General features: G+C 43.7%; 2 protein-coding genes across 2 annotated transcripts; one reads left to right on the top strand and one right to left on the bottom strand.

The window, feature by feature from the left end:
- Nucleotides 1–476: 476 nt before the first annotated feature.
- Nucleotides 477–9,777, bottom strand: LOC116945087 (CDGSH iron-sulfur domain-containing protein 1-like). Its single transcript, XM_032959193.2, has 4 exons — nt 9,767–9,777; nt 8,778–9,007; nt 4,784–5,004; nt 477–2,598 (listed from the first exon to the last, which is right to left on the bottom strand). The coding sequence occupies exons 1-4, from the start codon at nt 9,775–9,777 to the stop codon at nt 2,506–2,508; spliced, it is 555 nt and encodes a 184-aa protein (XP_032815084.2). The 3' UTR covers nt 477–2,505.
- A 3,849-nt stretch (nt 9,778–13,626) lies between these two features.
- LOC116945000 (ubiquitin-conjugating enzyme E2 D2) lies at nt 13,627–27,212 on the top strand. The gene is made up of 7 exons (XM_032959025.2): nt 13,627–13,825; nt 18,385–18,448; nt 20,629–20,660; nt 21,212–21,289; nt 24,203–24,308; nt 26,022–26,115; nt 26,775–27,212. Exons 1-7 carry the CDS (start codon nt 13,802–13,804, stop codon nt 26,818–26,820), a joined length of 444 nt encoding a protein of 147 aa, XP_032814916.1. The 5' UTR covers nt 13,627–13,801; the 3' UTR covers nt 26,821–27,212.
- Nucleotides 27,213–27,350: the final 138 nt, after the last annotated feature.

Raw genomic sequence — 27,350 nt, forward strand, 5'->3', positions numbered from 1 at the left:
CAGAGCACGTCCCGAGATCTTTTTATCGTCCCCCGCAACCAGGACCCGATCCTGGGCGAGTGGCGTTTCTCCGTGGCTGTTCCTGTCATCTGCTCCACAAACGAAGCATTTAAACTGCCTGAAGCTTCAGGCTGGCACACGACGAACTACCAGCCTGCCCTCCGTGCCTTCAAGTAAACAATCAAACAACAATGTGTTTGTTTCGTGATATTTGTGCGAGTTACAAATTGTTTATTATTTAATGGCCGTCGGTCTCGTGCGCTTTGCTGGCCTTAATATTACCCTCTCGTATGTGTTTTATTTCTCTCTCCAAATGTCCTTCCACAAGTGGTATTCGCCAAACATCCCAATGCAGGCCCCTCCTGAAAAGGCAGTCTTTAGACCTGGTGATGCTTTTCTGGGCACACACAGGTCATTGCGATATCAGTAGTCCCCTAACACTGCTATGCCCCAGACATAACTTACAAAGTAAACACTTCACGAGTAAACTGCATTTATTAAATGCAATACAAACTACCCACAGAACAAGACATGTACTGCAGCCGCAAACACAGTACATGTTACAATCATAACTTACATGGTACAACATTTGGACCAATCTTAAAGATTGGAGATTGAACATGATCTTTTTTTTTCTATTTTTGTTTTTGCTCAGGCGACTTGTGTGCATCATGTGCATACACATGTTATCTCCTACAGTGCATTTCACACCTGATAAGATTATCATTTTTGTTTAAAGTGGCTCCAGGTCAGAATGCGAATCATTTAAAGTGACGCTAACGATGCTAATGTTAATCATAAAATAAATGATAAAAATAACATTGTCTTTCATCATGCAGAACACCGGACCATCACGTTTGTGTGCCTGTCCTGGCATCGGATAAACCTTTGATGGTGAGAAAGCAGTTTTGTCAATACGAGATTCCTTGCTCAGTTTGTGCTTTAAAGCTTTCGTTCACATTGACTGGAAGCAGTGTTTTAGGAAATAATGCACCAGCCATATTTTTTTTTGAAGATGATTGCCACGGGCGTACTGTGCCAATCAATACGGCACGTTATATGTCTAAATCACATCGCTCGTTGCCTTAAACGTGCTACTCTACGAACCGCAACAGAAACCATCGCAGCTGTTTTACTTTCAGTCCTTTGGGCCTTGCTCTGGAGCAGCTTTAAGCGCTATTAGTCTTAACTTGACCGACCGCCACGGTGGCTAGGAGATGTTAACTACCTCGCCTGGTATACAGGAGGTGGTGGGTTTGATTCTGACCCTGATGCCTGCTGTATATTTGGAGTTTGCATTTTGTCCCCGTGCTTGCATGGATTTTTATCCGGGTCCTCCGTTTTTTCCCTCCACAATTAGAATCAACGTGCATTTAGAGTATTTGGCTGCTATGAATTTCCACGTGATAAGCCACTTCGTTGAGCTATTATGTGGCAAAGTCGCTTCTGAAAAAGAGCTATATAGTAAAGTGGGCCTTACCTGGTAAAAACAAAAAAAAAAGTTTCATTTACAATAATCGAAAGGGCCACGGAGCCCAGCCATTCGAAGGATTGAAGCCTCATGCTTTGTCAAGTCACATGGGTGCAACGCCAAACATTTACTCTGATGATGCTGCAAAACTAATTCCAGCCACTGGTATTACAATAGTACCCCTGCTTTAAATATACATTTTTTTTAAATCATGTGTGTGCTATCCACCAAGCCAATACGGTTTAATACATGCTCTCTTTCAGTTTTATAATTGATTGAAAATGCCAGGATGCACATTTAATGAGCCAATCAGACTAAGGCCTTTGTTTCAAATGTAATTTCACTCCTTAATCTGTGCTCTAGCTTCAGAAGGAAGGACCCTCCTGAAAAAGAGTCATATGACTAAGTGTGGCTTCCTGGATAAATAAGTTAACAAAAAAACAAGAAGCGGATTAACACTTGCCATCATATTTAATTAAAAAAATGTGTAATTGGAAATATGGGCCGACAGAAATCTGAACCGATGTGACATTGTTCGTGGAAATGCTAGCGTTTGTAAGCCACTGACCTATTCACCTTAAGGCCTAAACCTAACACAATTCAAGGCAACTAAGGCACATAAAAGCAGAGAGGTGTGGCTTAGCCTTAGACAGAAAATCCATTGGGAAGGAAGAGCCTGTGGAGGAGGGACTCCGACAGGCAGCATCAAAGGGACCTGGTTAAAAAGGGAAGGCTGAGACCAGCGGTTCTCAACCTTCCTCAAGACTGCGAAGCTATTAGCGTCGCTTTCGCATTCCACAGGCCCAAGTACGGTGGGAAGTGCTGTGTAGTGATAAATGTGGAAGCAGTGGCATGAATCTATACCAATGCTTGCGCTTTGTGGACCTCAAGGTTTCTCGCAGAACTACTGGTGCAAAGCAAGTAGGAGAGAGCGTGTATTTGGTTTCACACTTGTGTGTTTGGCTCAAGTAATACAGGGGTCTGGGGCTGAAAGGAACGATGGAGGGGAGGGGCTTGTGAAGAAAGGGAGGGGCTTATGAGCTCTTCTTGACCGTGATGACGAGCGGCCCAACGTTGTCTCCCGTCGTCTCATTGTGTTTGTTGTGTGTCCCATCGCAATAAGGGAACTGCAGAGGGTGGCAGGCAAGGGCGACACAAGCAGGAACAAACGTGAGACACTACGGCTTAAGCTATTATGCAGAACCATTCCACTGTGATAACATGCTCGTTTGTGCTACGTTTCGTTATCGACTCTATACGCAAGGGGGCAATGTACCTTTTCCAACGGAATGTTGTAGCTTTCAAGATTGCCAAGATGCTCAGACAACAAGTTAATAAAAAATCCCTCTTATCGAATGTTTGCATTGTCCTGTTTTAATATACTAATATTGAACATGTACATGTGCAGCTCTTTCGTCAATCCACTGCTGGATGAGGACCTCCCCACGCTGTGCAGGTTATGGAGGTTAATTGATACATACATCATGCTGGCCAGTGTGGGAAAGAGGACAGGGAGCATAGACATTGGAGCTTAGTACAGTACAATGGCTTTTTCTGCATTAGCCCCTGCTCAGAATATAGCCCCACAGTAGCCTACACCTGTTTATATGCATGGTGAACATCCATCAAAGTAATATCGAGGTTAAAATCTGCTTAGCTTCCGAGATCTGATGACACTGGGTGCATTCCTGGTGATTTTTCATGGGAATTATTTAAAAGTATATTAAGATATAGTAATATGGGTACGTAATAAACAATTGTTACTAACAATACACTTTTTTTTATTTTACCACAGACCTATATTGCTCTTTTTCAGAAGCGACCTGGCCACAAATAATAGCTCAACGAGGTGGCTTATCGTGTGAAAATTACTCGCAGAGAAATACTCTAAATGCATTATTCTAAATGTGGAGGGAAAAACCGGAGGAACCAGAGAAAAATCCACACGACAGGCGTTAGGGTCGGGATCGAACCCACGACTTCCTGCACACCAGGCGAGGGAGTTAACATCTTCGCCACCAAATATCCTGTTCTTTAAACTTTTGTACTACTCTGGTGATAAAAATAACTTTGAAGCAATCGTTTATCTGTCAAGGCAACTGCTCTGGGATGCTTCTCAGCAAACCACAACGATACTTCTCAGCAGCCAAATTTTCTACAAGGTTATAGTCAAGAGCGCTAAGTTATAATACTGCTGGCGCTGGGTACACGTCCTTCCAAGAGTACCCTGTGTTTTAGAATAGACCGGCATTGCTTTGCAAACTTGTGAAACCAAAGTCATGTGGGTATTAAGCCCTATGTTTATACCGACCATACTTTTTCAGCACTCTCTATAAAAAACAAGTCCTAAATATCAAGACATCTTACTGCAGATAAAATGGTATTCCTAACCAACACATAAGGATATGATGCACACTATGGATATCCATATTTATTAATATACATCAGCCCTCTGGGGATTATTATTAAACTGGGGAATGTTACATTTTATTTGCCAATTACTCTAAAGTACACATTTGAACTGGTTTTATCATTTATGGAATGTAAAATAGGTCATCTTGGAAAGGTGCTTTTCGACTGATGTCCATTGCTCTGCCAGTCTAACGCAGTTTCTGAATTTGAATTTCACTCGACTTGGATATGAAATGTTAATTTCATATTTTCCCCTCATAATTATTATAAACAATCACGTTGTGCCTAAATCTGTGACCAGGCTGACACCATCAAAGACTGCACAAAGAACCACCACATTAAATTCGATTTTTCGCTTAAATAAGTTTGACTGCCGTGCAACACACATTTCTCGGTAACAGAACATGTGAGGAAGTCTGCCCCCTTGTGTGTCGCTAAAACAGTCGATTGAAGAGATCTTAATACTGTAATAATGCTTACATTTATGGAGTGCCTTTAATCGATGATCTCAAAGACACAGGAGCAAACACTCAGCAAAATAAATAACGATGATATCTGCTTCATATTCTTGGTTCTTTCGATAAAGTCACGTAGAATTCGTGAGAATTGTATTGTTTTAATATTATTGTATTATTTCCCTTCTACGTTACTTTACCGAAAGAACCAAGAATATGAATCCCTGCAGTCACGAAAGCTTTAAATCGAACATATCTGCTTCGGTTGGCCATTCTCTAGCACGCAGGGTTGATGCATCGCCCTCAAACACGCGGGCTCTCAGACACACGCAACACATCAACTTGTGACATGACGACAGCTCAAGTCAATAAATGCCTGACTGAAGAAAAAGAAACAGACACACACTTGAGTTGACCCTTCCCCACCGCCGCCGCGGCACCACACCTTCTTGGAGCGCCAGCACCGGCAGAACGCAGACTCGTTGCCCAGGTCGGACGTGTCCATCGCATGCACCACCTTGGGGTTCTCCTTGTCGATGGAGGGGTTGATGCGGCAGCACGTCTTGGCGCAGCACCGCCCCGGCGGTGCGCGCCACGCGCGGTAAGCCAGCAGCCCCACGAGCGTCACGCCGCCAACCCCTGCGGCGATCTTGAGCCAGATCGAATCTGCCTCGGTGGGGAGAATCGTCGCAAAGTCAGCCGAACGCCGTTAATCAATGTCTCTTTTGATCTTGTGATTAATTTGCTTTCGGTAAAAGCTGCAAAGGATGTGGCTCCCCCTGTCTAACTTCACGTCAAGTTTGTGAGCCAATTATATTGGCCATGCTGCTGGTTCTACGACATAATTTCTAGGTGTGTAACGTTGTATCACGTGTATCAACTAAAATGTATTCTTATTCCCATAATCCACGTGTGGAATCATGAGTGTGAGAATCTATTAGGACTTTTCAAGATTATATGGTGTTAGATTTAAGGGAATGCAGTAAACAAAACATCAAACGAGACGAAAAAATACAATCAATTATAAAACGAGGAAGTACAATTTATAGAAACATCACCTCTTCAATGTAATCGCAACCCTAACTTTGACAGTGTGTTGAATTGCTAGTGTGGGTTATGAATTACATACCCCTCTTTATAATCACTTTAAATGTTCATTGTTTGGTAGGAGTACAGCTTAACATATATTTAAATAACCAGGTTGGCACATACCATGTTAAGTATATTTTTTATCAGTCTTTTGTGCTTGTGTCGATTTATCAGCACGTGTAAATTTAGCCTCAATGTGTATGGTATGCATAACCATCACAACCATCAGCACCATCGTAAAGTTCAAGCTTATTTAATTTAAACAGGTGACAATTCAACAAAGCAGGATAGTCTCATTTGCAGGAGTGACCTGGACCACCAAAATGACAAAATCAAATCAAATAAAGTACAACAATGAGGCAAATAGAAATCAGAACTAAAACACAAACACACCACCACTGTGAAGTGGGAACAGATAGGGTCGCTTGTAGAGGTTAGTAATCCACTTTACATATTTTTGCATCTGTCAAAAGCTTCAGATAATCTGTTCCAACTGACTGACGCATTTATTGCACACATGGTATAAATGTGATATATCCTAATAGAGACCACGCCACTGCACAGATTGTTTGGATTTGCATATACTGTACCAATATTTTTTTGAAATCACATATGCAAAGCACAGGCCCAAAAGGCCCAAACACCAAGTGGCCAGCAACAAACAGCACAATTAAAAGTGTAATGTATAAAAGTTAATACGCGTGTTGAGAATGTGCAAAGTTACAAGAGCCTAAAAAAAGAGATCAAGGGAAGGAATTCCACAGTGCAGCAGTGCAAGGGAAGATGCAGAAAGAGAAGGGCTGTGACCTTGCAGTATGGTGGTTGAACACAGTGTAGGCGAGACAACAGTCAGTCTGGTAGACCAAGTCCCCAACTAGGCCTCGGCAATGTAAGGTAAAAACAACGAGCTTACCTTTACCCTTCATTTTACCCTTATCCCATACAAATTACCCGATCACAGGGTAATTACTGGGGCACTACTACACATGAAAAAGGTTTGTAACAGGTAAATGCTAGGTAGAGCGCTTTATTCATACAGAATACTCTGGATGATTCCAATTTTAAATGGAGGCCACGGACTGCGCCACGGAGCTTTTAGCAAGCGGTAAACAAGGTATTCACCGGGTAATACTTTGCGCTACCTTTACCCTACCGGGTAATTCTTCCGCGCTACCTTTACCCTACCCTTTACCTTACCCCTTGGCATGTCGATACCTTTACCCTTTCACTCGGTAAAAAGGGTGATTTACCTTACCTTGCCGAGGCCTATCCCCAACATCGGTGTGGGGGAAGCAATGAGTGCAGTTCAAAGGAGCAGTAACCATGACAGTAGCGACATACCCAAACAGAGGTCAATGCTGCCTTATCGGTTTTTCATTTCAGAAGCACCATTCACGTAAATGCAATGCGACAACATTTCCCGGTGGTGAAAATAAAAGATGAGTCAAAATGCATACCGTCATCAGCAACCACGATCAAAACCACTGCTGGATGAAAAGTCACGTAGGTAGAAAACAGTCTGCGCCTCAGCAGCATACCATGCTTTCGCACCTGATGATGGATGCTTGTGTTGCGCCCGAAACATCGTGATTTATATTATTTTACACATTCCAATTCCATCGACAAATGCAGAGAGAACACTTCTGCTATGCGACAAATGTGCTATTATGTTCGTGCTAATCCATATTCTTTATAAGCTCTGCAATCTAAATTAGTACCTTATGGTCCAAAGCACCATGAATTGCTTTCTTTCAGAAACTTAACTCGAATATGTCAATTAACTCATGCTGAACAAAAACATTCTAACAGTTATAACGCATTTTTACATAGAATAGTTCAGCGGTAGAGCAAGTGGCTCGCAATCAGAATGTTGTTAATTCAATCCCTGGTTGGGGATTAACTCGGCCATAATCTCCCCGCGATCGATAAAACAAATACCAACTTGTGGTTAAATTAACAGTTTGTCCTAAAAAATTCACTCGCCCCGACCATAGGAATGCGGCATTTCCACCACTGGATTCAGGATCGAAAGGTCCGGTGTAGGGTGGGGGGGGTCTGCGTTGGGAGTATCTAGATGTGTTGGTGGGTAACCCAGATCCTCATACCTGGACCTTCCACCCTACCCGTCTAGGTCCCTCAATAGAGAAACCATGTAGCTCTCATGTTCTATGAATACTGCTCTCATATCTGGAGGAGGGGGGGGGGCACCCAGTTCCCACCTGACTATAATTGACATAATTCAACGTGAAGCAGTGAGGTTAAATGATAATCAGGCCAGGCACTCACTGCGGTCACTTCACTCGTCGATGCCCCACCCATGCTGGGCATGACTCGGTCGACCCAGAGCCGTTTCGTCTCGCGCACAACGGCGTCACAATCACCAACGCTGCAGGTCAGTTTAACACGTCGTAGGCTTTCGAGAACAATATCATCCATAATGCATGTTTGTTTTTGGTGGGGGGGGGGGGGGGGGAGATCGCGTAAACATATAAATGTGTCGTTAAACACGCCACATCCAATTAGTAAGGTTTGTCACGTAAATAGAACGTGCCAAGTCGTTACTAGTACAGCACACCGGTGTGTTGGAGAACAAAGCCACAACAAACTTCATCAGCAAGTGATGCCATCACATCTACCCCTCTATTAACAGGCGGATTTCTCCACAAATCTGGCTGTCGCCTGATGAAGCTCCTTTTAATTACTGGCGAAACGTCGTACTCAAGATTGCAAATTAGGGGGCTTTGCTCTCCAACACAACGGTTAGTGCTGCACTGGCAACGAATTGACACGTTCTGTTAACGTGACAACCCTCACTAATTGGATGTGTCGGGTAGTGGCGGGTTTAACGACACATTTATATACTGTAGATCACGGCGCGTCTCGACTTTCGGCTCGTTCCCTCGGCACTGATCCACTCTTTTTTTTATTCCCTCCCGTTGTCTCGTTGTCAAAACGTTCTGATGGTAACCTTACTAAATTCCACAAACGCGTTCACTGTTATTCAATGCGGTTGTAATCGTGCTGTTTTGACGCTGGCCGATTCGCGTTTTGGCCCTATGCGCAACTACCGTGGCAAAAAGCTACACATATATTAGACACACACACACAGAGATAACATATCGATAGAGAATCCCTATTAAGTAGCCAAAGACCCCACCGGGGATCCCGACCGTCACCCTCTACGCCGTCGCCCCCAAAGGGAGGGGATTCTAGGCAAGACCGAGGTCTCAGGCGCGGCCTAGTCGCGGCTTGACCCCTGCCCGAAGCGACCGCGCGGCACGACTCGGAACGCTGCGCCGCGACGAAGAAGAGGAGGGAGTGACGGCGGCGACGTCCTCCGTTGTGCTCACCTCGCAACGAATTCATGGCTCCGTCTCCTCCCCTGCCTCGGACGACGCTGCCGATGCTGTCGCCGCTGCTGCCGATGCTGTTGCTGCCGCCCGGGGCTGAAGGACGCGCGTCAATCGTCTCCCTCGGCACGCGCGATTGGTCGGCGAGAGCCCACGCGTCAGCGCCGAGGGCGACGCCGATTGGTCCGACGAGCCGTTTGTTTACGTCGGCGACGTCGCGCGTCACTCGTCTGGAACGCAACCTCGGAGTTCACAGCGATTGGCGGATGGAGGAGGAATTGGGATCGGATTTAGTGAGCACTTTAATTAATAATTTTATTGATAAACACTCCAGCAGCCCCATAAGAATGCATTCAGATTTGATTAGTAAGCACTTTAATTTACCCACGAGAATGTATTCTAATTGTATTAATAAACACTCCAGTAGCCCCATAAGAATGCATTCAGATTTGATTAGTAAGCACTTTAATTTACCCACGAGAATATATTATAATTTTATTAGCGATCACGTTAGTTAATCAATAATGAATGCATTCTAATTTGATTAGTAAGCACCCCAGTTACCCCATAAGAATGCATACTAATTTGATTAATAATCACTTTAGTAAAACAATAAGAATGATTTTTTATTGTATTAGTAAGCACTCTTTTATTAATTGGTTATATTTAGTGACTTGCACTCCTATCGTTTTTTTTTTATTGTTTGCTGTTGTAACTTGCTGACCTGCCCCATACTGGACATCTGTGAAAAAAATAGCTTCATAGCTCATCGGATTCCTCTTGCAGTCTAAATAAAGATTCTGACATTCTCGCACCTGACAATGATTGATGTTCAGAAGCTACTGCAGATGCCAATGTTGAGGTCTGCGAGCCACGATAAGGCTTCAGAAGAGAGTTGGTGTAGGTTTGCTATCCTTCCATTGAAGAAGCGCAGAATAGAGCGGTTCACTACATGGCCAATATTTTGGGTTGCATGGCCACAATCGCACTGTGGCTTCATGGAGGAGATGTGCCCATCGGCCTTGTTGATGTTCTGACGCGGGTTGACGGTTCCATCACCAGTGTCTCCGCGGGGGAATGTCAAAGCCAGGCGGTGCAAAAGTTTGGGTCTCGAATGAGGTGTTTATTTTGGACGTCCACGTTGTTCCACTCAGCATTCTTTCGGACTTGGGTGAGATTCTAGGATGGTGACCAGAAGTGGGACTGGGACTTGAATCGGTGGCGAGGTACAATTTTGAGGTCTTGGTTGATGATGGGTAGGTTTATTGTCATTGGTAAGAAAACGTGTAAACACTCCCTTGTAGTTTGCGTGTCTGGGTAATTTTTTTTTGGTGGCGAAACGTTCGCCAGAAGAGGGAGTCAGGGGATTGGTGCCGGTTTAATAGTTACGGTTATGATGCGTATTTCGTAATCTAAGTGTGCATCTAGCAGTGTTGTGTAAGAGTTCCCGAACCAGGCTTGAGTAGAGGACTGCACTTTGCCACTGAGTGAGTCAAGTGACAGGTTGGCAGTTCGCAGCACATCAGCTGAAACGCCCCATGTCATTTGTGCAAGTTTCTGTAGCAGGAGGATTCTTCATTTGGTTTGATCACATATCTGTTTAATGTGGGACTTCAAGGACAGATAGTCCCAAATATTTTTTTCAGTGGGGTCATAGCGCACTGTGCTACTTCAGGACACATCAAGGTTGACATTTTATGTATAATCGTTGATGTGAAGAGTACTTGTGGTGGTTTTGGAGGGCTTGGTTGGAGTTTTCACTTTAATACGTAATTCTGGCAAATCGCCTGATGAAGCTGGTTCTAATAACCAGTGAAACGTCGTTCTCAAATGGTAAATGTTGTGGGTTTACTCTCCAAAACACCAGTGTGCTGAAGTAGTAACTAACTGGCACGTATTGTTTACATGACAAGCTTTACTAATTGGCTGTGTAGGGTGGTGGTGGGTTAACAACACATTTACATTTACGCGATCTACCACCCAAAAAACTTGTATTATTAAATATATCTCCAATAACATTATAACAGCTGTCAGATTATTGGCATTGTTTTCTAGATTTGTGCCCTATGCAACAAGGGCTATGTCATATGCATGCCTGAACTTGCAAAATTATTTACATGGCAGGCCACATATGTATGTTGAATCATGACCGTGCTATTACGGACCTTTGAAGGGGGCGATTGTTCATAATTCTCTTGCGGCTGTGTGTTACCGGCGAGGTTGAACCCTTAAAGTATGCCTGCTAACCATGGCATTGATTAAGTGAACGGCATCTGATGATTTTGGACAACTTCAGCAGCAGGCCAGGATGCGAACAGTGTTGTAGGCAGCGGATAGGGCAATCATTGCTGTGCCAGATTTTTGTTGTTGTTGTTGACGCTGGAAACCGGCTTCTATGAGGATGGTGAAGGCAACGATCTGTTTGTAGCAGCAGCTACGGCCAGTTCGAAATCCGGCTCGTTCAGGAGGCAGTTGGGGGGGGGGGGTGGATAATGGGGCAAAGTTTGGCGAGCGTGGCACATTCCATCGGCTTGGAGGTGGAGAATAAAGACAATTAATATCGTCATCTAGGCAAATGGACGTCGTTATTTTGAATCCAGGTATGGTCAGTAAGTGCTGTAGTTTACCTATAAGAATGCATTATAATTTGGCCAGTAGGTACTTTAGTAGTAAGCACTTTATAGCGCTTACAGCTCAAGTAGTAGTAAGTAAATTTGTGATTCGGTGGTAGAAGTCAGCATTTTAGTGCTTGTGATGGCACTTTAGTGCTCACGACTACCAAATCACTAAAGCGCATACTACTCCATGTGATAATCACTTTACATGGTGTGGCTGTGCTGATCACTTCAACCAGAACTTGCCACATTAGAAAAGTAACCACAAATTACTCATTTGGGATTACAGTATAGTGTACATTGGCAGATTAGTGCCCAAAATGGGACATTTTTGTCAGTATCAAAATAGGAAAAAATAATATTAGGTTTCATCCTTTCTGGCAATAAACTAGGTGTTAAGATGTTCAAACACCAAATAGAAACTTTTTGCAAGGAATCATGTCTGCATTAACCACACGTACGGAACTCATTGTGCGTTTCAAAGACAATGCATCTAATATCGGAGCATGTTTGTCTGCATGTTCATCACAAGTACGTGTTGTTAATGCAGGCATGATTCCTGGCAAAAGGTTTCTTATTTGGTGTTTGAACATCTTAACACCTGATTTGAAGCTTTCGTGACTGCAGGAATCCATTCTCTTTGGTTCTTTCGGTAAAGTCACGTGGGTAGAAAAATAATAGATCACGAGGTTTTGATCGCAACACAAACAATCGTCATCAGGTGGGACAACCACAGCAAGAATAAACTGCTGAAATAGTTTTTTTCTTACCGAAAGAGCCAAGAGTATGTTCCTGGTTCTTTCGGTAAAGTCACGTAGAAGGGAAACAATAAAACAATAAAAATATAAAACAATACAATTCTCACGACGTTTCGACTGCAACACAAGCAATCATCATCAGATGTGAAAACCACAACAATAAATTTTGAAAAATTGAGAATTTTCTTCTTGTGGTTTTAAACATTTCTTGTTGTGTTTTTCACACCTGATGATTGCTTGTGTTGCAGTCGAAACACCATCAGAATTTTATTGTTTTATATCTGTATTATTTTATTGTTTCCCTTCTACGAGACTTTACCGAAAGAACCAAGAATATGAATGTGATTTTATGGTATTTCTACATACGTGACTTTACCGAAAAAAACAATGAGTAATTTAAGCAGTCACGAAAGCTTTAATCCTTTATTAATATGAATCCCTGCAGTCACGAAAGCTTTAAACCAAAAGCCAAGAGTATCTTAACACCTGTTTTATTGCCAGAACGGGTAAAACGTATTCTTATTTTTTTTGTTATCATAGATTATTGTCCGTTTGCACGCCAGGTCCCGCCACATTGTGCGCACATTGACAGCTGCCACTGTAGGTGCCGTTCAAGTGTTTCTAATACGTGGGTTATCAAAAGTGCATGCTCTGGCGTATAGCACGCGACTTCAAAGACAAATCACTGTTAACCTATGCGAATACATCTGCATATCGATAAGTCGGCACTTTAATAAATATGTGGGAATGTTTTGTAATGCGATGAGTGAGCGCGTTCGCCAACCTATCACAATGCATGTGACGTCACAATGGGACGTCACGCGTCATATGCTTGTTCATTCCGCAGAAAAAAATCGCACGTGGCGTGGGAACGTCACTTTCGTACGCACGACGAACGCGTCAAATTGTACGAATGTAAATAATCCTAAAATACGACGTAAATATTCTCTCGTGTCCTTAAATCCGACATTTCATCCTTCGTAGCCCAAACGTTTAAATACGACGCAACAGAATAATTAATTATAAATCGTGCAAATTAATCAAATCGATATTACGCCCCGCGCTGCGGCATGGACGAATATGAATCGAAATGAATCGATTCCCGACGCGTACTCGCATTCACGAAGTGCGTGCCCGCAAACGGTAACGTTCGACACCGCGGATCGATTCCTCAACACGAATCGCCGATCACGGAATCACGTGGAGGCCGTGCCCCGCAAATAGTGCGCGCGAGTGCGCGCGCGCGCCACCGCCCCCGCCGGGGGATGGGGGGGGAGCCCCGCACTTTTTTCCCCGCGCGGAGGGACGCACGTCACGTGCGCGCGCTCGCCCCCGCCCGCCCGCCACGACACACCCCCCCCTCCCCCACCGCCTTATAAAAGCGGCGGTGGAGTCCTCCGCGGCGGTGAAGCGTCCGGTCCAAATTCAAGCTCAAGAGGAGTTTTTTTTCCCCTCCCTCCCCTCTCTCCCCTTGGTCGGTAGCGCGGCGCTTGGTGTCGGGCCGCGCCAACGCAGCGACAATAATTCGCCTTTCCGAGCGCGACGGGTTAGAAAGGGAAACGGACAACAGCGGCAGCGTCGTCGTCTTCGTCGTCGTCGTCGGCGTGAGCGAGAAAGAAGGACGCGGGGAGGAGAGAGAGATAAAATAATCATGGCTTTGAAGAGAATTCACAAGGTAACAGCTAGCTTAGGGGCGCCGTGGTGACGGGCGACGGCCGCCTCGACTAGTGTAGGCCTCTGCTGGGGTGTTTGTGGGGAGAGTGAGTGGAGAGGTGGTGGTGGTGGGGTGAAGAGGAGCCAGTGGAGGAGGGGGGATGAAGAGGAGCGAAGAGAAGGAAGGAGGGGAGCGTGGCGACGAGTGGGGAGGGAGGTGAGGGAGGGGACGAGGTTAATGGTGACTAAGCACAAAGAGACGTGGGTATGAGGAACAAGCCGAAATGGGGGTATGAATTAAGAGAATGAAGAGCAGGAATAAGGTTTTTTTTTTGTGGGGGAATGGGGGGGGTCATGGTACTCGGGCGATTGCTGGGAGTCGGGGAAGAACGAAGTTTAATGATAAGGAACACGAATAGTGAAAGAGGAACCATGGGGGGGAGGGGGGAGTGATGATGAGATGGTGCGGGTTAATTGAGGGAAGGATGGGAGAGAACGTCGACAAGATCACAGAACGACGTGGTAGGTACGAGGAAGCACGTTGAGGGATTAATAAAACAAAACGCGTCTTCGGGGGGGCGGGGGTGGTGGTGAGGATAAACTGGGAACCGAGCGAGACGAGGAGGATTGCTAAATAAACGAAGCTGCGTTAACGAGGAGCGGCATGAAATAACAGGAACCATGTTTTGCGCTGGGGATGGTTGACTGTGACGTTCCTGGATGACGGCTCCCACTGTTCCTCCCCGCTCCAAATCGCTCTCGTTTTGCTTCTCTTTCCCTCTCCACTTGTCTCTTCTTCCCCTTCCATCTTCACCCCCTCCATCCCCCCCTGTCACGAGAGGTTTGCGCCTCGCGGTGCGTGCGGGTTCCGCATTGACGCCCGCATTAAAGCGCCAGCTTTGGATCGATTCTGCGCCTCCGTTCGGTCATTTCGTTGAGTCCTTCAGCGATATTCTTGACCGGTTCGCTAATTCGACACCGTCGTTCAATCGTTCTCTGTGTTCGAGTTAATTCGCCTGTTGTTCTCTTGACACCATTCCCTTTGCTCATTCTCTCGCTTATCCGCCGACTCGTGTTCGTCCAGTTGGATTCATTCAACGCGATTCGTTCACTCGGTTTCGTTGACCCAGTCGATGAAGACTTCCCCCCCTACTCTTTCGTGTGTGTAGCGACTCGTTAATTCGCACGTTAAATTATATAATCATTACCGAGTGGTTATATCTCTTTAAATTTACAATTTCGTTCGTACATTCAACTAATGGCCGCGTTCGCTCAGTCGCCGTATACATTTTAACGTTTGCGTTCCCTTCGGTAATTAATTCACGTACCGTTTTTTTGTTTTATCATTTGAGATATAATGAAGGCGTTGACGTATTCTTCGTCTCCTTGGTTAATTATCTTCACTCGGGTCAGCCAAACTCGTTACATTAACATTCAGCCGGCGTCAAGGCACGAACGGGGATTTCATTTGGCTCTCCGGCAAACCTAAAATAGTCCTAAAAAGTAATCCATCGACACGGCCTGTCCCCTTATTTAGATGTGTTCGTGTCGAACGAGTTATATATGTGTGTGTGTGTGCGACTGTGTGTGTGCTGCACAGTGCATCTTTGTGCACGATGGTGGTAGTAATAATGCCGGCTGTTGTCGTAAAGGAACGTGCTTGTAATTGGAATGGTTCCATATGGCCAATACCGCATTACTATGGGGATGAATTAAACCCTTGGTTGGTGGTGATGTCACTGGTTATGCCGAGTGCCGATTTTATGCTGATGGTGAAGATGGTGGGTGCTGACGGTGGTGGAGATTGATGATGGTGGTAATGAGAGTTTCGTGGTGGTGGTGGTCTTTATAGTGGCATTGGACGTTGTGCTGATGGTGTTTGCGATAGTAATGGTTGCAACAATAGTAATAACGTGATGGTTGTGGGTGTAATAATTATTTTGGCGATGTAGGTGGTTGTATAAGTTATGTTGATTGTCCTAGCGATTGTTGTTGTGGTAACGATGGTAAAGATTGAGTATATGGTGGCCCACTGGTGATATTGATTGAGTGGTAGTTATCATAGTGGTATTGGTGATTGTAATTTGTAGTGTTGATGGCAGAAACCTTTGGTGTGGTGATGGGATCATTTTGACAATGGTAGTTATGATTATGCTGTTTATGTTGATTGTACTGTACTTGTAGTGATGGGTGGTGTTGATTTGTGTGAATATTATGGTTTTGATGGTGGTGATATTGGTTCACGTTATTGAAGTCATGGTGATGTTGATTCTAGTAGTCGTGGGATGGGTGTTCCTAGTGATTGTGGCGATGGTTGACTCATGTTTTTCTCGTGACTCATGTAATTCCATCGTGAACTTGCCACATACTGAAAGCCCGTGCGTTGGTTAATAGTGCCATTAGTGTCCTAAATACATTTCCAATCTATTTGTACCCTTTAGAATATCCATAAGTTGACCCTTTTGTATAGTCAACATTCGGTATAAGGTAAACGTTTTGTGCGAGTCTCCACACGGTGCTGTCTGCACAGGCAAAAATTGTACATTGAACAGGCCTCGTACACGCGATGCTGTGTAGAAACCGTGCACTCAACATGCTGGGTTCGCATCCGTTACACGGTTACAGTGTTCCAGAACGGTTGACAATCTTGCACGCACGCAACGCGGCGTTCTCTGAAGCAGTGGTTGCGGATTGCCATCCTTGTGAGCGAAAATGGCCACAACCACGGCTGACCCCTTTTGCGTGACCCCCCCCGATGATAGTTTTGGTCGAAGTTGCCGTGGCCACCCCCGGGGAAGTCGTCCGCGTCCTTAAAACGCCGCGGAACGGGAATGACGTTGCAGTTTTGAAGGACCGAAAGGGAAGTGACATCGCTTCGTGGCGTAAACAACAAAAAAAACGTTTCAGCCGGGGCCCGCCGACGCTTCCGTCGGGGGCCTTTTGCCACGAGTTTCATAACGAACTACGTGTTTGGCTGTGCATTGCCCTTCGTGCCTCGGCCGTTCTTCCACAGGAAATGGCCGTGAGGCACAGCAGATATTACTCGTGGTGGTGGGGGGGGGGAGGGCTTCTATGGCTGGTTGAGTGTGTGACGCACAATTGTATGTGGCCTGGCAGTTGAAAGGTTATGCGTTGTCAGGTTGCGCATGCCGCTTCTGAGAGGTGTGAATTTGGCACGTTATGCCGAGCAAGGGTGGCACTATAGAGCTATATAGAGAGGCTCCCGTCAGTCGTTACATCGTGTGTTATCATTTTATTCTATAATTGGAACATGAGCATCTATGTTCCAAAAAAACTGACGAGCATGCAAGAATGATTGTGCTTTTCTGCTGACTAAAGTCGAAGGTCGTTGACGTCATTGTGCCTGCAAGATTAAAAAAAACTCAATACCTTCCTTTATGGGCTGCTGTGTCAGATCTAGCTGTCATCTCTGCTTGTATCCAGCCAGCGAGCATACAATTCTAAACATTTACGGCACTGCGGTACAGCTGGACAAAACTGCCATTGGGCACCCTGGTGAATTTGACATTGAAGTGAAATGCATTGCCATCTGTAACATGCGGTGTCGATCAATGGCTTGAGTGTTCAGTTTACAGGCAAAGATGCTTTAAATCAATTTCGCGGAATTTATGATGTGGACAATAGTTTCTGCTGAGCAGCTCCAAGCACAAAGTGTCAAACTGCCAAAAAATAAGTATGGCGTGTCGTACACAATTCAAATGTGTTCAGGAAATACAGTAATTTAACTGTTGGTGATGAAATTATCCTTATTGCGGTACCCTGGGGTACAAAATAATACAAAATGGCCGAGGCAATTAAATATTTTATTTCTGGGACACTATTTTTTTTCCAGGGGTGTACTTAACTCTGCGACTGGGGTACCAATCCGAAATCGGTGCTACTCCGCAATGTCGAAACACAGCGAGGACGATTGCGCTGAAACTCTGCACGGCTGGTACGCACCGTGGTGGTGCATCGTGTACAGCTCGTCGATGAGTCGATTGCCGCATCGCCAACCATTAACAGACTTTAAATAACCACGGACATTATGCGAGAGCCGAGGTACTATGGGTACCCCAGGGTACCGCTATAAGGTTCATATGTTCATTGGCTCTCCTGAAATTCAACACATTTGAGCGAGCGTGTGGCAGTGGGCATTTGCACCAACAATTACGACAGTTTTGCGCATTTGGGAGCGTTACCCAAGCTTCGCTGTGCATGCCCAACGTATTTGTTTTGTGTGGAATATACAGTGAGTCTCCACTTGGTGAAATTGTATTCGCCATTTTAAAGAAATCATCCGTGTTAAGTATCTGAATGTTAGGCCACTGATTGTCCTTGCGAGCAGTGATCAAACATGCTGCACTCGATTACACCAGCCCATCCACATTTTTAACCGAAGGCCTCCGCGCACTGTACCTCCTTGCCGCAACAATGCGTGCAGAACTGCATTCCCGTTACACAGGTTTCGTTTTTAAAGCCTTACATTTTTTTTAAATCAATCGCTCCTGACGAACGCCGTCTTCTTTAAGGAAGAAATGCTGCTTGTGACAACGTTGGGTCCTTCTCTTCTGCCCGCAGGAGTTGAACGACTTGGGGAGGGATCCTCCGGCACAGTGCTCTGCAGGACCCGTTGGCGACGACTGTAAGTCATTGAAACGTCTTTTACATGAGAAGCACAATCGAAATCTTTATTTCTACTGGAGGAATCCGATGGGCTTTAAATCTCATTTTGAACAGATGTCCAGTAGGACCAGGTCAAAGTTACAACCACAAACAATACAAAATACGATAGGAGTGCAAAGTAGAGGAAAGGTAAAACACATCGCTTTTAAAATATATTAAAGTAAAACTGAACTCTTTTTTTTGTATCTTACCAGGTGAAGCTCACTGAGCCATTAACTTATTTTTTTTAGAAGCGACTTGGCCACATGATAGCTCAACGAGAGTGGCTTATGTGGAACTCCACAGCAGCAAAATAATCTTTAATTACATATTTCTAAATAAAGATCTTGAACCTTACTCTTTGGTTCTATTCGGTAAAGTCACGTAAAAAAACAACAAAAAATAAAAAAATTCACGACGTTTTGGCCACAACACAAGTGGCCTTCATCAGGTGAAGGGACCAGACTGTCTAGACAGTCTGTCTAGACAGTCTTGCTTTTTTTACGTGACTTTACCGAATAGAACCAAAGAGTATGGATCCTTGCAGTCACGAAAGCTTTAAATCTAGGATCTTGAACCTTACTCGACAGAAAAAAACCATCACAAACCTTGGACCCCAATGATCACTACCTTTTTATGATTGGTAACCAAATTTGTATATAATGGCGTGTCCCTCCGCAAGCTGACGCGCATGAATCCTGATTGTGCATGCTTACCAGGGCTCTGCTGTGACACGCTGCCAAGGAATCCTCTGGGCCATTCTTCTGTAATGCATCTTTCATTAATTCATGAATGATGCCATCTTGTTTATGTCAAGAGATTTGTGTTCGAGAGACTTTAATGTCCTTTTTTCTTGGTCTCGCAAGAAACTGATTACTTTCATGGCAGTGCTGTATTGGCTTTCTGTACTTGGTGCAAGTTACTTGACCAGGGTTAAAGCCTAGAGCGGTAGACATCAAGGCACATGCCCCACCCCCACTGCGCTACCTCGCCCACCCCCCTTCATCAATATAGCTGTAAAGCTATAGACGGAGCGTGTTATAATAAGCAAATGGGCCCAGCAAGTCAGCTATGCGGGCAAAGTGTTTTACTGCGTTTGGTAACACCAAGTACAGTGCTGTACACTCACCGCGAGCGCTTGTGATATGTATATGCATCCTTGATCCTGTACCCTGCAAATCCTGGCTAGACTTCTGAACTTGACACTGCAGGGCACACATGAAAGGGATGGAGAATTTATCCCACCGTTGAAGCAAAATTGCTTTGAAAATGTGTTGACTAAAATGACGAATGCTGCATATTTGGTGATAATTACGGACGTGCATGAAACGTGCTTTGTTGGTTGTACTGATTTATTTTTTTTATAAATTATTCTAACGTTGCTGTTGACGTGCTTTAATGTGTTTTTAAATAAAGGTCGGTTTTTTCCACAACGGGGCAAATTAGCTCTTTTTTAAAGAAACCTCATTTGACACATATAAAAAGATACAAGTAAAACTGTCAGTCTCACATCCTGGGAAGTGCGTGTCTTATCTCTGGGGTTAAACGGCAATAATAGTCTAACGTTGCGGTGGTTTTGTCCACGTTTGCAGAAAAAAACACGACGGTTGTTTTGCATAAAGTAGGTCCGCGTAGTGGTGTGATGTGGCCATCGGTGTAACGTTGGCTTTGCCGAGTGTACGCCCTTGACGTGGCTGAGCTTGGGTAATCTGTCTCCACTTCTGGGTACAACCACGTCGAGTTTTTTTTAAAGAAGACTGCGTTTGTGTTTTTTCAATAGGTTTTTTTCTCTTGAGCAATGTTGGCAGCCGGGTACGGTTTTTACAAACTGCGCACTTGCGTTCATGATTATGGTATATAACTACATTTATTACTGACCTTTTACGCACTGCTTTTTATAGTTTGAGGCGGATTTATGTTTGAGTAGACAGCCAAGATGAGAGTATTTTTGCACTTGAATGCTGAGCTTTATAAATACCTGTTGCCACACTGCATTCAAGTATTACATAACACTTTATAAGCACCTTCAATGAAGGTGATAAAAATGTTTTGTTGAGCCCATTTGGATGCGTCCGATCACTTTTAGGTTCCTATGTTTTACACGTATATTTTGTATTCGAGCTGTGTTATAATGTTGTGGCTTGTCGTTTCTCCTTGCAGTGTTTCATTGGCAGGCCACCATTATGGGACCAGTAAGTCAATATTTAATGTAATGCACGACACTGTTAAAGGCTTTGCGTCACATGTTTGCAGATGGGCAATTCTGCCCGCGGAGTGTCCTGTGTTTGGTAGAGCTAGTGGAAAAAATAATCGTAAAGGGAACGCTCACTGTTGCACCTGCGGAGATGACGGGTTTATTGGTGTGAACCGTGCCTTACGTTTTAAATGGGAAGGGCAAAAAGTTCACCTTAAGTAGTTATGTTCAAATGGTGGCAAAGGAAACCCTATAAAAAGGGAAAAACACTACTTGTGATATTTAATGTGAAACGCACGTACATTTAACAAGTACCCAACCATCATTCTAATTCTCTTTACCTTTTCATAAAGTACACCAAATTGAGATAGCTGCCGGTGAGTTTGTGCTTCACGAAGCTGAACAGGCCTAAACATGAAAGAGTACAGTGCAATTTAACAAATGTAATCCTGTCACAGCGTCTGTAATACAGTATGGAAAGTGTTTCGGTCTGTGTATGTGAACGTGTGTACAAATTTAATTACTCCGTTCATGTTTGTTTTCATGTAGAATGACAGCCCATACCAAGGGGGTGTGTTCTTCCTGACCATTCACTTCCCAACAGACTATCCTTTCAAGCCTCCAAAGGTCGGTGTTTGTTTCCTGGGCTGTGCACAGCATTTGTTTTGAATGACGGTGGAATCCCGCGGGAAAACAGATTTTGTGAGAATGTAAGCCCGTTATATTTTTTTCGGGAGCTTTTACATTAGGGCTAGTGAGACTGAAGTGAAGGAAACCTGCCTTTAAGGCACTTTAGAAGATACCTGTTGAGCTCGATGGTGTTTCCCGTGAAAATATTGGTGACTCCTCAAGTTATAGTAACCTCGAGAAAGTGTTATCTCAGAAGTGGCGAGCCTCAACTGTAATGATATTTTAAAGGCACCTTTTTAGGACGTGTTCCCGTCCAATATGGAAAATCATGACCGAGTTGTATAAATTCTAATGGTCTGTAAACGTGAAAGATGAGATTTGACACAAACATAGTAGAGTTTTCAGCTTAATAACATCTGAAAGCCAAGCCTGTTCTTTTGGATCCCTGGATTGCAGAGTAAAAAAATATCTTTGCTTTAATCTGCACCTATGACATTTAGTCTCATGGTTATGAAGAGTGCTGGATCCAGAAAGGAGTCTTTCAAAACTGTACTTTTGCTTTGGGTACATTTAAAAAAAAGTCACAGGAAAGCCGATAGAAAGTAGGCAAAGCCCCTCTGCTTTGTTATTAGTCATTACTATTAATTATATTAAAGCTGTTTTCACATTTGTGTTGCATATCTTCCTTACAAGCATAGTAAATATGGAGCACAAAATATTAGACTGCATTCAGCAAAATGTTGTTTTATTTATAGAGAATGGGGTTTGGCTATGCTATGATGTAGAATGTTTATTATATATTCTTCATATTTTTAATTGGGATTTCAGTACTGTACAGGTAAACTGAATTGTGACATTCTTGTTTTATATTTTTATTGTTTTGTTGTTTCCCTTCTGCGTGGCTTTACTGAAAGAACCAAGAATATGAATCCCTGCAGTCACGAAAGCTTTAAATCAAAATTGAATTGTGACAATTAATTCCTCTCGTAATAGGTTTGCTTAATTGCCTATTTCCATGGAGTGCCTGAATATTGCAAGTTCAATGACATGTCTGTTTAGGTATGGCATGCAAACAATGCTGTAATTCAAGTCTCTCTCTATTAAAAGTTGATCCGAAATGCTATGTTTACACCAACCTGAGCCTTGTTTATTTACAGATTCTTGACAATACAATATTTATGGAAAGTCTGCCCTCGCGTCTCTTGTTCTTGACAGGCCAGGTTCCCACAATGGAAACGTGACTATTGAGACCGAGCCAGGCAGAGTTGGTCTCTCCATGCGTTAACACTGCTGCACTGGAGTGCACTGTGCTAATGGCATCATTTAGCGAGTAGACAAAAGCTTGGAAACACGGGCAGAATATTCTGCATAAACATTCTCGAACCTCCATTGTGATGTTTGTGTTAGGAAACAAATGTGCTTTCAGTAGCTGGTATAAAAGTGTTGAAGATAAAATTTATATAGTGCGGTGATACGGCCTAGCGGGAGTGCATTCGCCACTTGTCCTAGAGGAATACTGTTCGAATCGGTGGTCGCCCTTATTATAACTGGGTATGACATGTGCCGATTGCTTAACAATAGACGTTAAAGATTTGACGGTCATTTGCAACACTCGGCCATTGTGTGCCGGTGTCGAGGTCTGAATTTGCCACGTTTTAAAAATGACCCTTAAATTACGCAATTGGAATTATACGCAGAAATCATTTCACCCTACTGGCAGACTGATGCCCCAGGGTCAGTCTTGCAAATAACAATTCGTCTCGACTTCTCGCCTACTTCAATAAATTTGAACTTAACGTAACATTTTTAGTCATGAAAGGATTCCTACTTTTTTGTAATGTGTGAAGCGAAAATATAAATTAATGAATAGACAAACTGAATGTGATATATTGTCCAAATAGGTTTTGTTATTTTGCAGCATTGTTTTCGAAATGGATATTTTGAGGGATGATTTAAAAGTGTTTTAATTTCCGAAAATGTTATTTTTTATGAAAACATGGGTTTCACAAATATAACCGCGCCTCTGTTTCCTTTTGTTGCTTAAAGTTCTTTATCTCGCGAAGCACATGGTCAGACCAACCCCTCGCTAAACCGTTTTAACGTTTGCGTCCAGTTTCCCATCATTGCAAAGACAATTTGAATCCAATATATTTTTGGGAAATTAACCGATTTTGTGGGCATTTTTTGTTAAAAGCCACTTTGCACAATTCACATTATGAACTGTAAAACTTAACTCGTAGGAATGGACAAAGTCCAAGTTTATAGTGCTGGAAGACTACAGGTGTGACTTTAGTAGTCATCTCGGCACATGCTGTCAGACACATTGCTCAAGGCGAATGAGCAGAGTAAGTGTTCCCCTTGGTTTAAACTAATTTTTCTAGATAAGGCCCACTGACCTATATAGCTCGTGACTTAAAGCTTTCGTGACTGCAGGAATACATATTTTATGGGTCTTTTGGTAAAGCCACGTAGATAGAAAAAAAAATAATAACAATATCACGACGTTTCGATCGCAACACAAGCAATCGTCTTCAGGTGAGAGGAAGACGATTGCTTGTGTTGCGATCGAAACGTGATATTTTTGATTATTTTTCTATCTACGTGGCTTTATCAAAAGACCCATAGAATATATATATAGCTCTTTTTCAGTAACGACCTGGTCACAAAAGTATAGCTCAACAAAGTGGATTACCATGTGGCAATTTATAGGCGCCAAATTCTCTTAAACACATGATTCTAAATGTGGAGGGAAAAACCGGAGAAATCCACGCGACCACACACAATCCAAATATGCAGGTGTCATGGTCGGGCTCGAACCCCACGACTTCCTATATACCAGGCGAGGTAGTTAACATCTCGCCACCGTGACGCCCTCATGATGCCAGTGTTTATGGTGACCGTATGTTGCAGGTCGCATTCACAACGCGCATCTACCATCCAAACATCAACAGCAATGGTAGCATCTGCTTGGACATATTACGCTCTCAGTGGTCTCCAGCCCTCACTATATCCAAAGGTAAGTGGTTTGTCGAGTCGTCATAACCGTGTGAGCTATGCACGTCACTTCATCCCCACTGGTTTTAAATAACGTATTCCTTGCCAGTGCGGTCTCTTCTTGCCCCTTTTGTTGTGTGCGCTCCAAAGGCAATATGAACTGAGGGTTGAAGCCCAAACTGTTCGTGTTACATATCTAACTATTCTGATTCTGAAATGGTTGTGCAATGGGCAGTAAAGTACGGTGTTTTGTAAGGAAAAAAAAATCATAGTTTTAGCAGCAGTTCCGTGAACAGCTTCCCCACACCCTTGCAGACCACAGTCTGAGAACCACTGGCATTAAGGAAGTGTGTGCATTTTGCCAAGTTAAGAGTAATCGCTTCTTACAGCCAACATATTCCTGCATTGTGAACTTCATTGATTAAAAAAAACAATTTTATTCAGAAACCCATTTTGGTTAACGGTAGAGGAGCCAAGATAGTTGGTAGTGCAATTCCTGCCGTTCCACTATACCATACACTAGCATTTCACAACCTTTCGAAGCTAGCAGCTGCTTGTCACAAGTAAACTATTTTCACAATCGCCCCAATATTAACACGTGCACGGACAAAATAAAACTCGCATACAAGCACACAGCCATTTCCACAGTTAAACGTACGCAAGTTTCCCTTGCTAAAGGAGTATTGATGTACATGTTTGGCTGGGTTTTTTTTCATCACGGCTAAAGGAATCCTGTCTACTTAGATGTGAAAATATGCTCTGACATGGAAATGCCCATGTATATGAACACTTGCATACGCACATCTCCATACGTTTGTGTATAAACAAAGATACATACAAACATACACATACACGAGCACACGTTCATACATAATTGCACTTGTATGTAAATACGCATGTGCGTGCACACACAATAATACAAATACTTTACTTATCCGGGAAGCCACACTGAGTCACACAGCTCTTTGAGAAAAGAGCTGCATTGATTTTTTTTATTTTAAGGTGTTTTTGGCCAAACATGCATGTGCACTTGTATGGAAGAACAAGATGTGGAAAGGATGCAGTATGATAAACAAGAGGATAGATGCAGCGGAGACTCGTACAAGAGAAACATGAGGCATGCAGGCATTAAAGAGACACAAGGAAAGGAAACCCTCGCAACAACTTTGCCTTTGCTAGCCCCCTGGAGGTCATGACCCATGGATTTGTAAATGTGCCGTTTTTTATATATATTAAATTCATAGATTTGTTACTTGGCAAATAAATTGATCATATCGTGTTTGTATGTGGCATTGCTTTTCACATCACTGTAATTTCAGCCGGTTAAGGAATTTAATACCTGAACGGTTACTTCACCGTTAGAAAATATTGTTTTGATTAGATTCACTTTTATTATTTGTCACCTGCTGTGAACTGGCAAGCAAATAACTACGGCAAGTCCTCAATTGGATGCTGAAGCATTTGCACGCCATATGTTAGGTTGATGCAGCCCACTCCCACGCTTCTGTCTTAACATTGGCTCTGCTGCTCTTGTGGATTTCTGGTGGTTTTGGTGTCGAGGCAGCTGGGGATGCGTTTTACGCATAGTAGCGCCTGCTGTACTTTGCATTCGGGTACCAGTTGGCATCGCACCTGCGTGCCGTGCACTCGCACGCATCCGCTGCCTCGCGTGTCACGTACACGTTGCTGGGAGTTTAACATTCCTCTCGTGCGTTATTGTGTGTGCCCCGTGTAGTGCTGCTGTCCATTTGCTCGCTGCTGTGTGACCCAAATCCCGATGATCCTCTCGTGCCAGAGATAGCACGCATCTACAAGACGGACCGAGAGAAGTGAGTGGCCTGCTTTTAAGAGCTTCCTGCTGCTGCATGGCGGCCTCTTCCCTTGCCTCTTACCCTAAGATCTACAAAAAGCACAATAACCACATGCCAAAGAGGAAAAAAATGTTCACCCAAAGGATTGTTTTGCAAAGCTACTCTGTCTTGAGTGTCCATGATCTGCTGTTTGCATAATGCCCAAGTGAAAAAAAAATAGAACTGTGGCTACGAACACCAAACCATGAACCATATAATTTTGTACTGCCCCAAATGTAAATTTGAAGGTGGTGGGTATATCTGCTCTTCACCAACTTTGAGACCATGCAGTTGAATGGCTCAATTACTTAGAACTGAATCTATAATAGTTCTTCATTGGCCAGAAGAAATCACATTCCTGTGAAGACTGCACCATCGCAGTGCTGTAATGCGAGTCATCGCGGAACGAGTGCAGATTTTTTTTTCATGGTCTCGTGTTAAGATTAAGAATGTACATACACGTCCAAAGTTGCTCACGAGTCGGCACACTGACCATCGAGACTGGGTCCCTACTTTTTTATATAGCTTCATAGCAGTGGTTTGATGTGAATATCGTGTTGTAAGTGGTTATAGACACAATGTCATACCAGATTTATGTGATTCTCGTGTACCGTGACCTGTTCTCGTCTCGTTTACAGGTACAATAAACTCGCCAGGGAATGGACGCAGAAGTATGCTATGTGACACAGCGGAGGGGAACCTGGTGCTCCGTTTTATACGTCTGTTCTGCTTTTTGTCGCTCGGTTTTCTTTTTTTTGGTTTGGTTTTTTTATTTTATTTTCTCTGACCTGTGTGCACACCAATCCCTTCTGACCCAGCGCCTTCCCAGCCTCCATTTCATCACTTGGCACAAGTGCTTTATTTTAACTTTAATTTCTTCCTCCTTTTTTACCCCTCCCCCCCCCCCCCCCCCCCTATGCAGTCCCCTCCACCTTGTCCCATTGTGTGTATAAACTCCTGCCCCCTCCTGTACATTTCTGTAATAAAAGAACAAAATTGTGAGATGTTTCTGTTGTAATATACTTGAGGTCTTGCTGTAGAAAACATAATAAAGCTAATAAATGAACACACAAATATACCGTGGTGGCCTATTTGATGTCGTGTTCATTTGCCTGTAAAGTGCTATCTGCTGTGTGCATGTATGTACACTTTGTCTGGAGAAGGTTTGTGAAGGACCCTACAGGGCAGTTGGAGGTAGTCGGCCTCCAGCAACA

Source organism: Petromyzon marinus, chromosome 22 (genome assembly GCF_048934315.1).
Source record: "Petromyzon marinus isolate PM22_M1 ecotype Great Lakes invasive population chromosome 22, UKy_Petmar_22M1.pri1.0, whole genome shotgun sequence".
Taxonomy (NCBI): Eukaryota; Metazoa; Chordata; class Hyperoartia; order Petromyzontiformes; family Petromyzontidae; genus Petromyzon; species Petromyzon marinus.

What these genes read in the sequence shown, in the direction of transcription:
- LOC116945087 (XM_032959193.2), bottom strand. An exon ending in AGCCATGAATTCGTTGCGAG is followed by an intron (nt 5,005 to 8,777) that starts GTGAGCACAACG and finishes CCACCGAGGCAG; the next exon opens with ATTCGATCTGGCTCAAGATC. An exon ending in GGTGCTGGCGCTCCAAGAAG is followed by an intron (nt 2,599 to 4,783) that starts GTGTGGTGCCGC and finishes CACCCTCTGCAG; the next exon opens with TTCCCTTATTGCGATGGGAC.
- LOC116945000 (XM_032959025.2), top strand. Translation starts at nt 13,802, where the DNA reads ATGGCTTTGAAGAGAATTCACAAG. An exon ending in CTTTGAAGAGAATTCACAAG is followed by an intron (nt 13,826 to 18,384) that starts GTAACAGCTAGC and finishes TTCTGCCCGCAG; the next exon opens with GAGTTGAACGACTTGGGGAG. An exon ending in AGCCCTCACTATATCCAAAG is followed by an intron (nt 24,309 to 26,021) that starts GTAAGTGGTTTG and finishes TGCCCCGTGTAG; the next exon opens with TGCTGCTGTCCATTTGCTCG.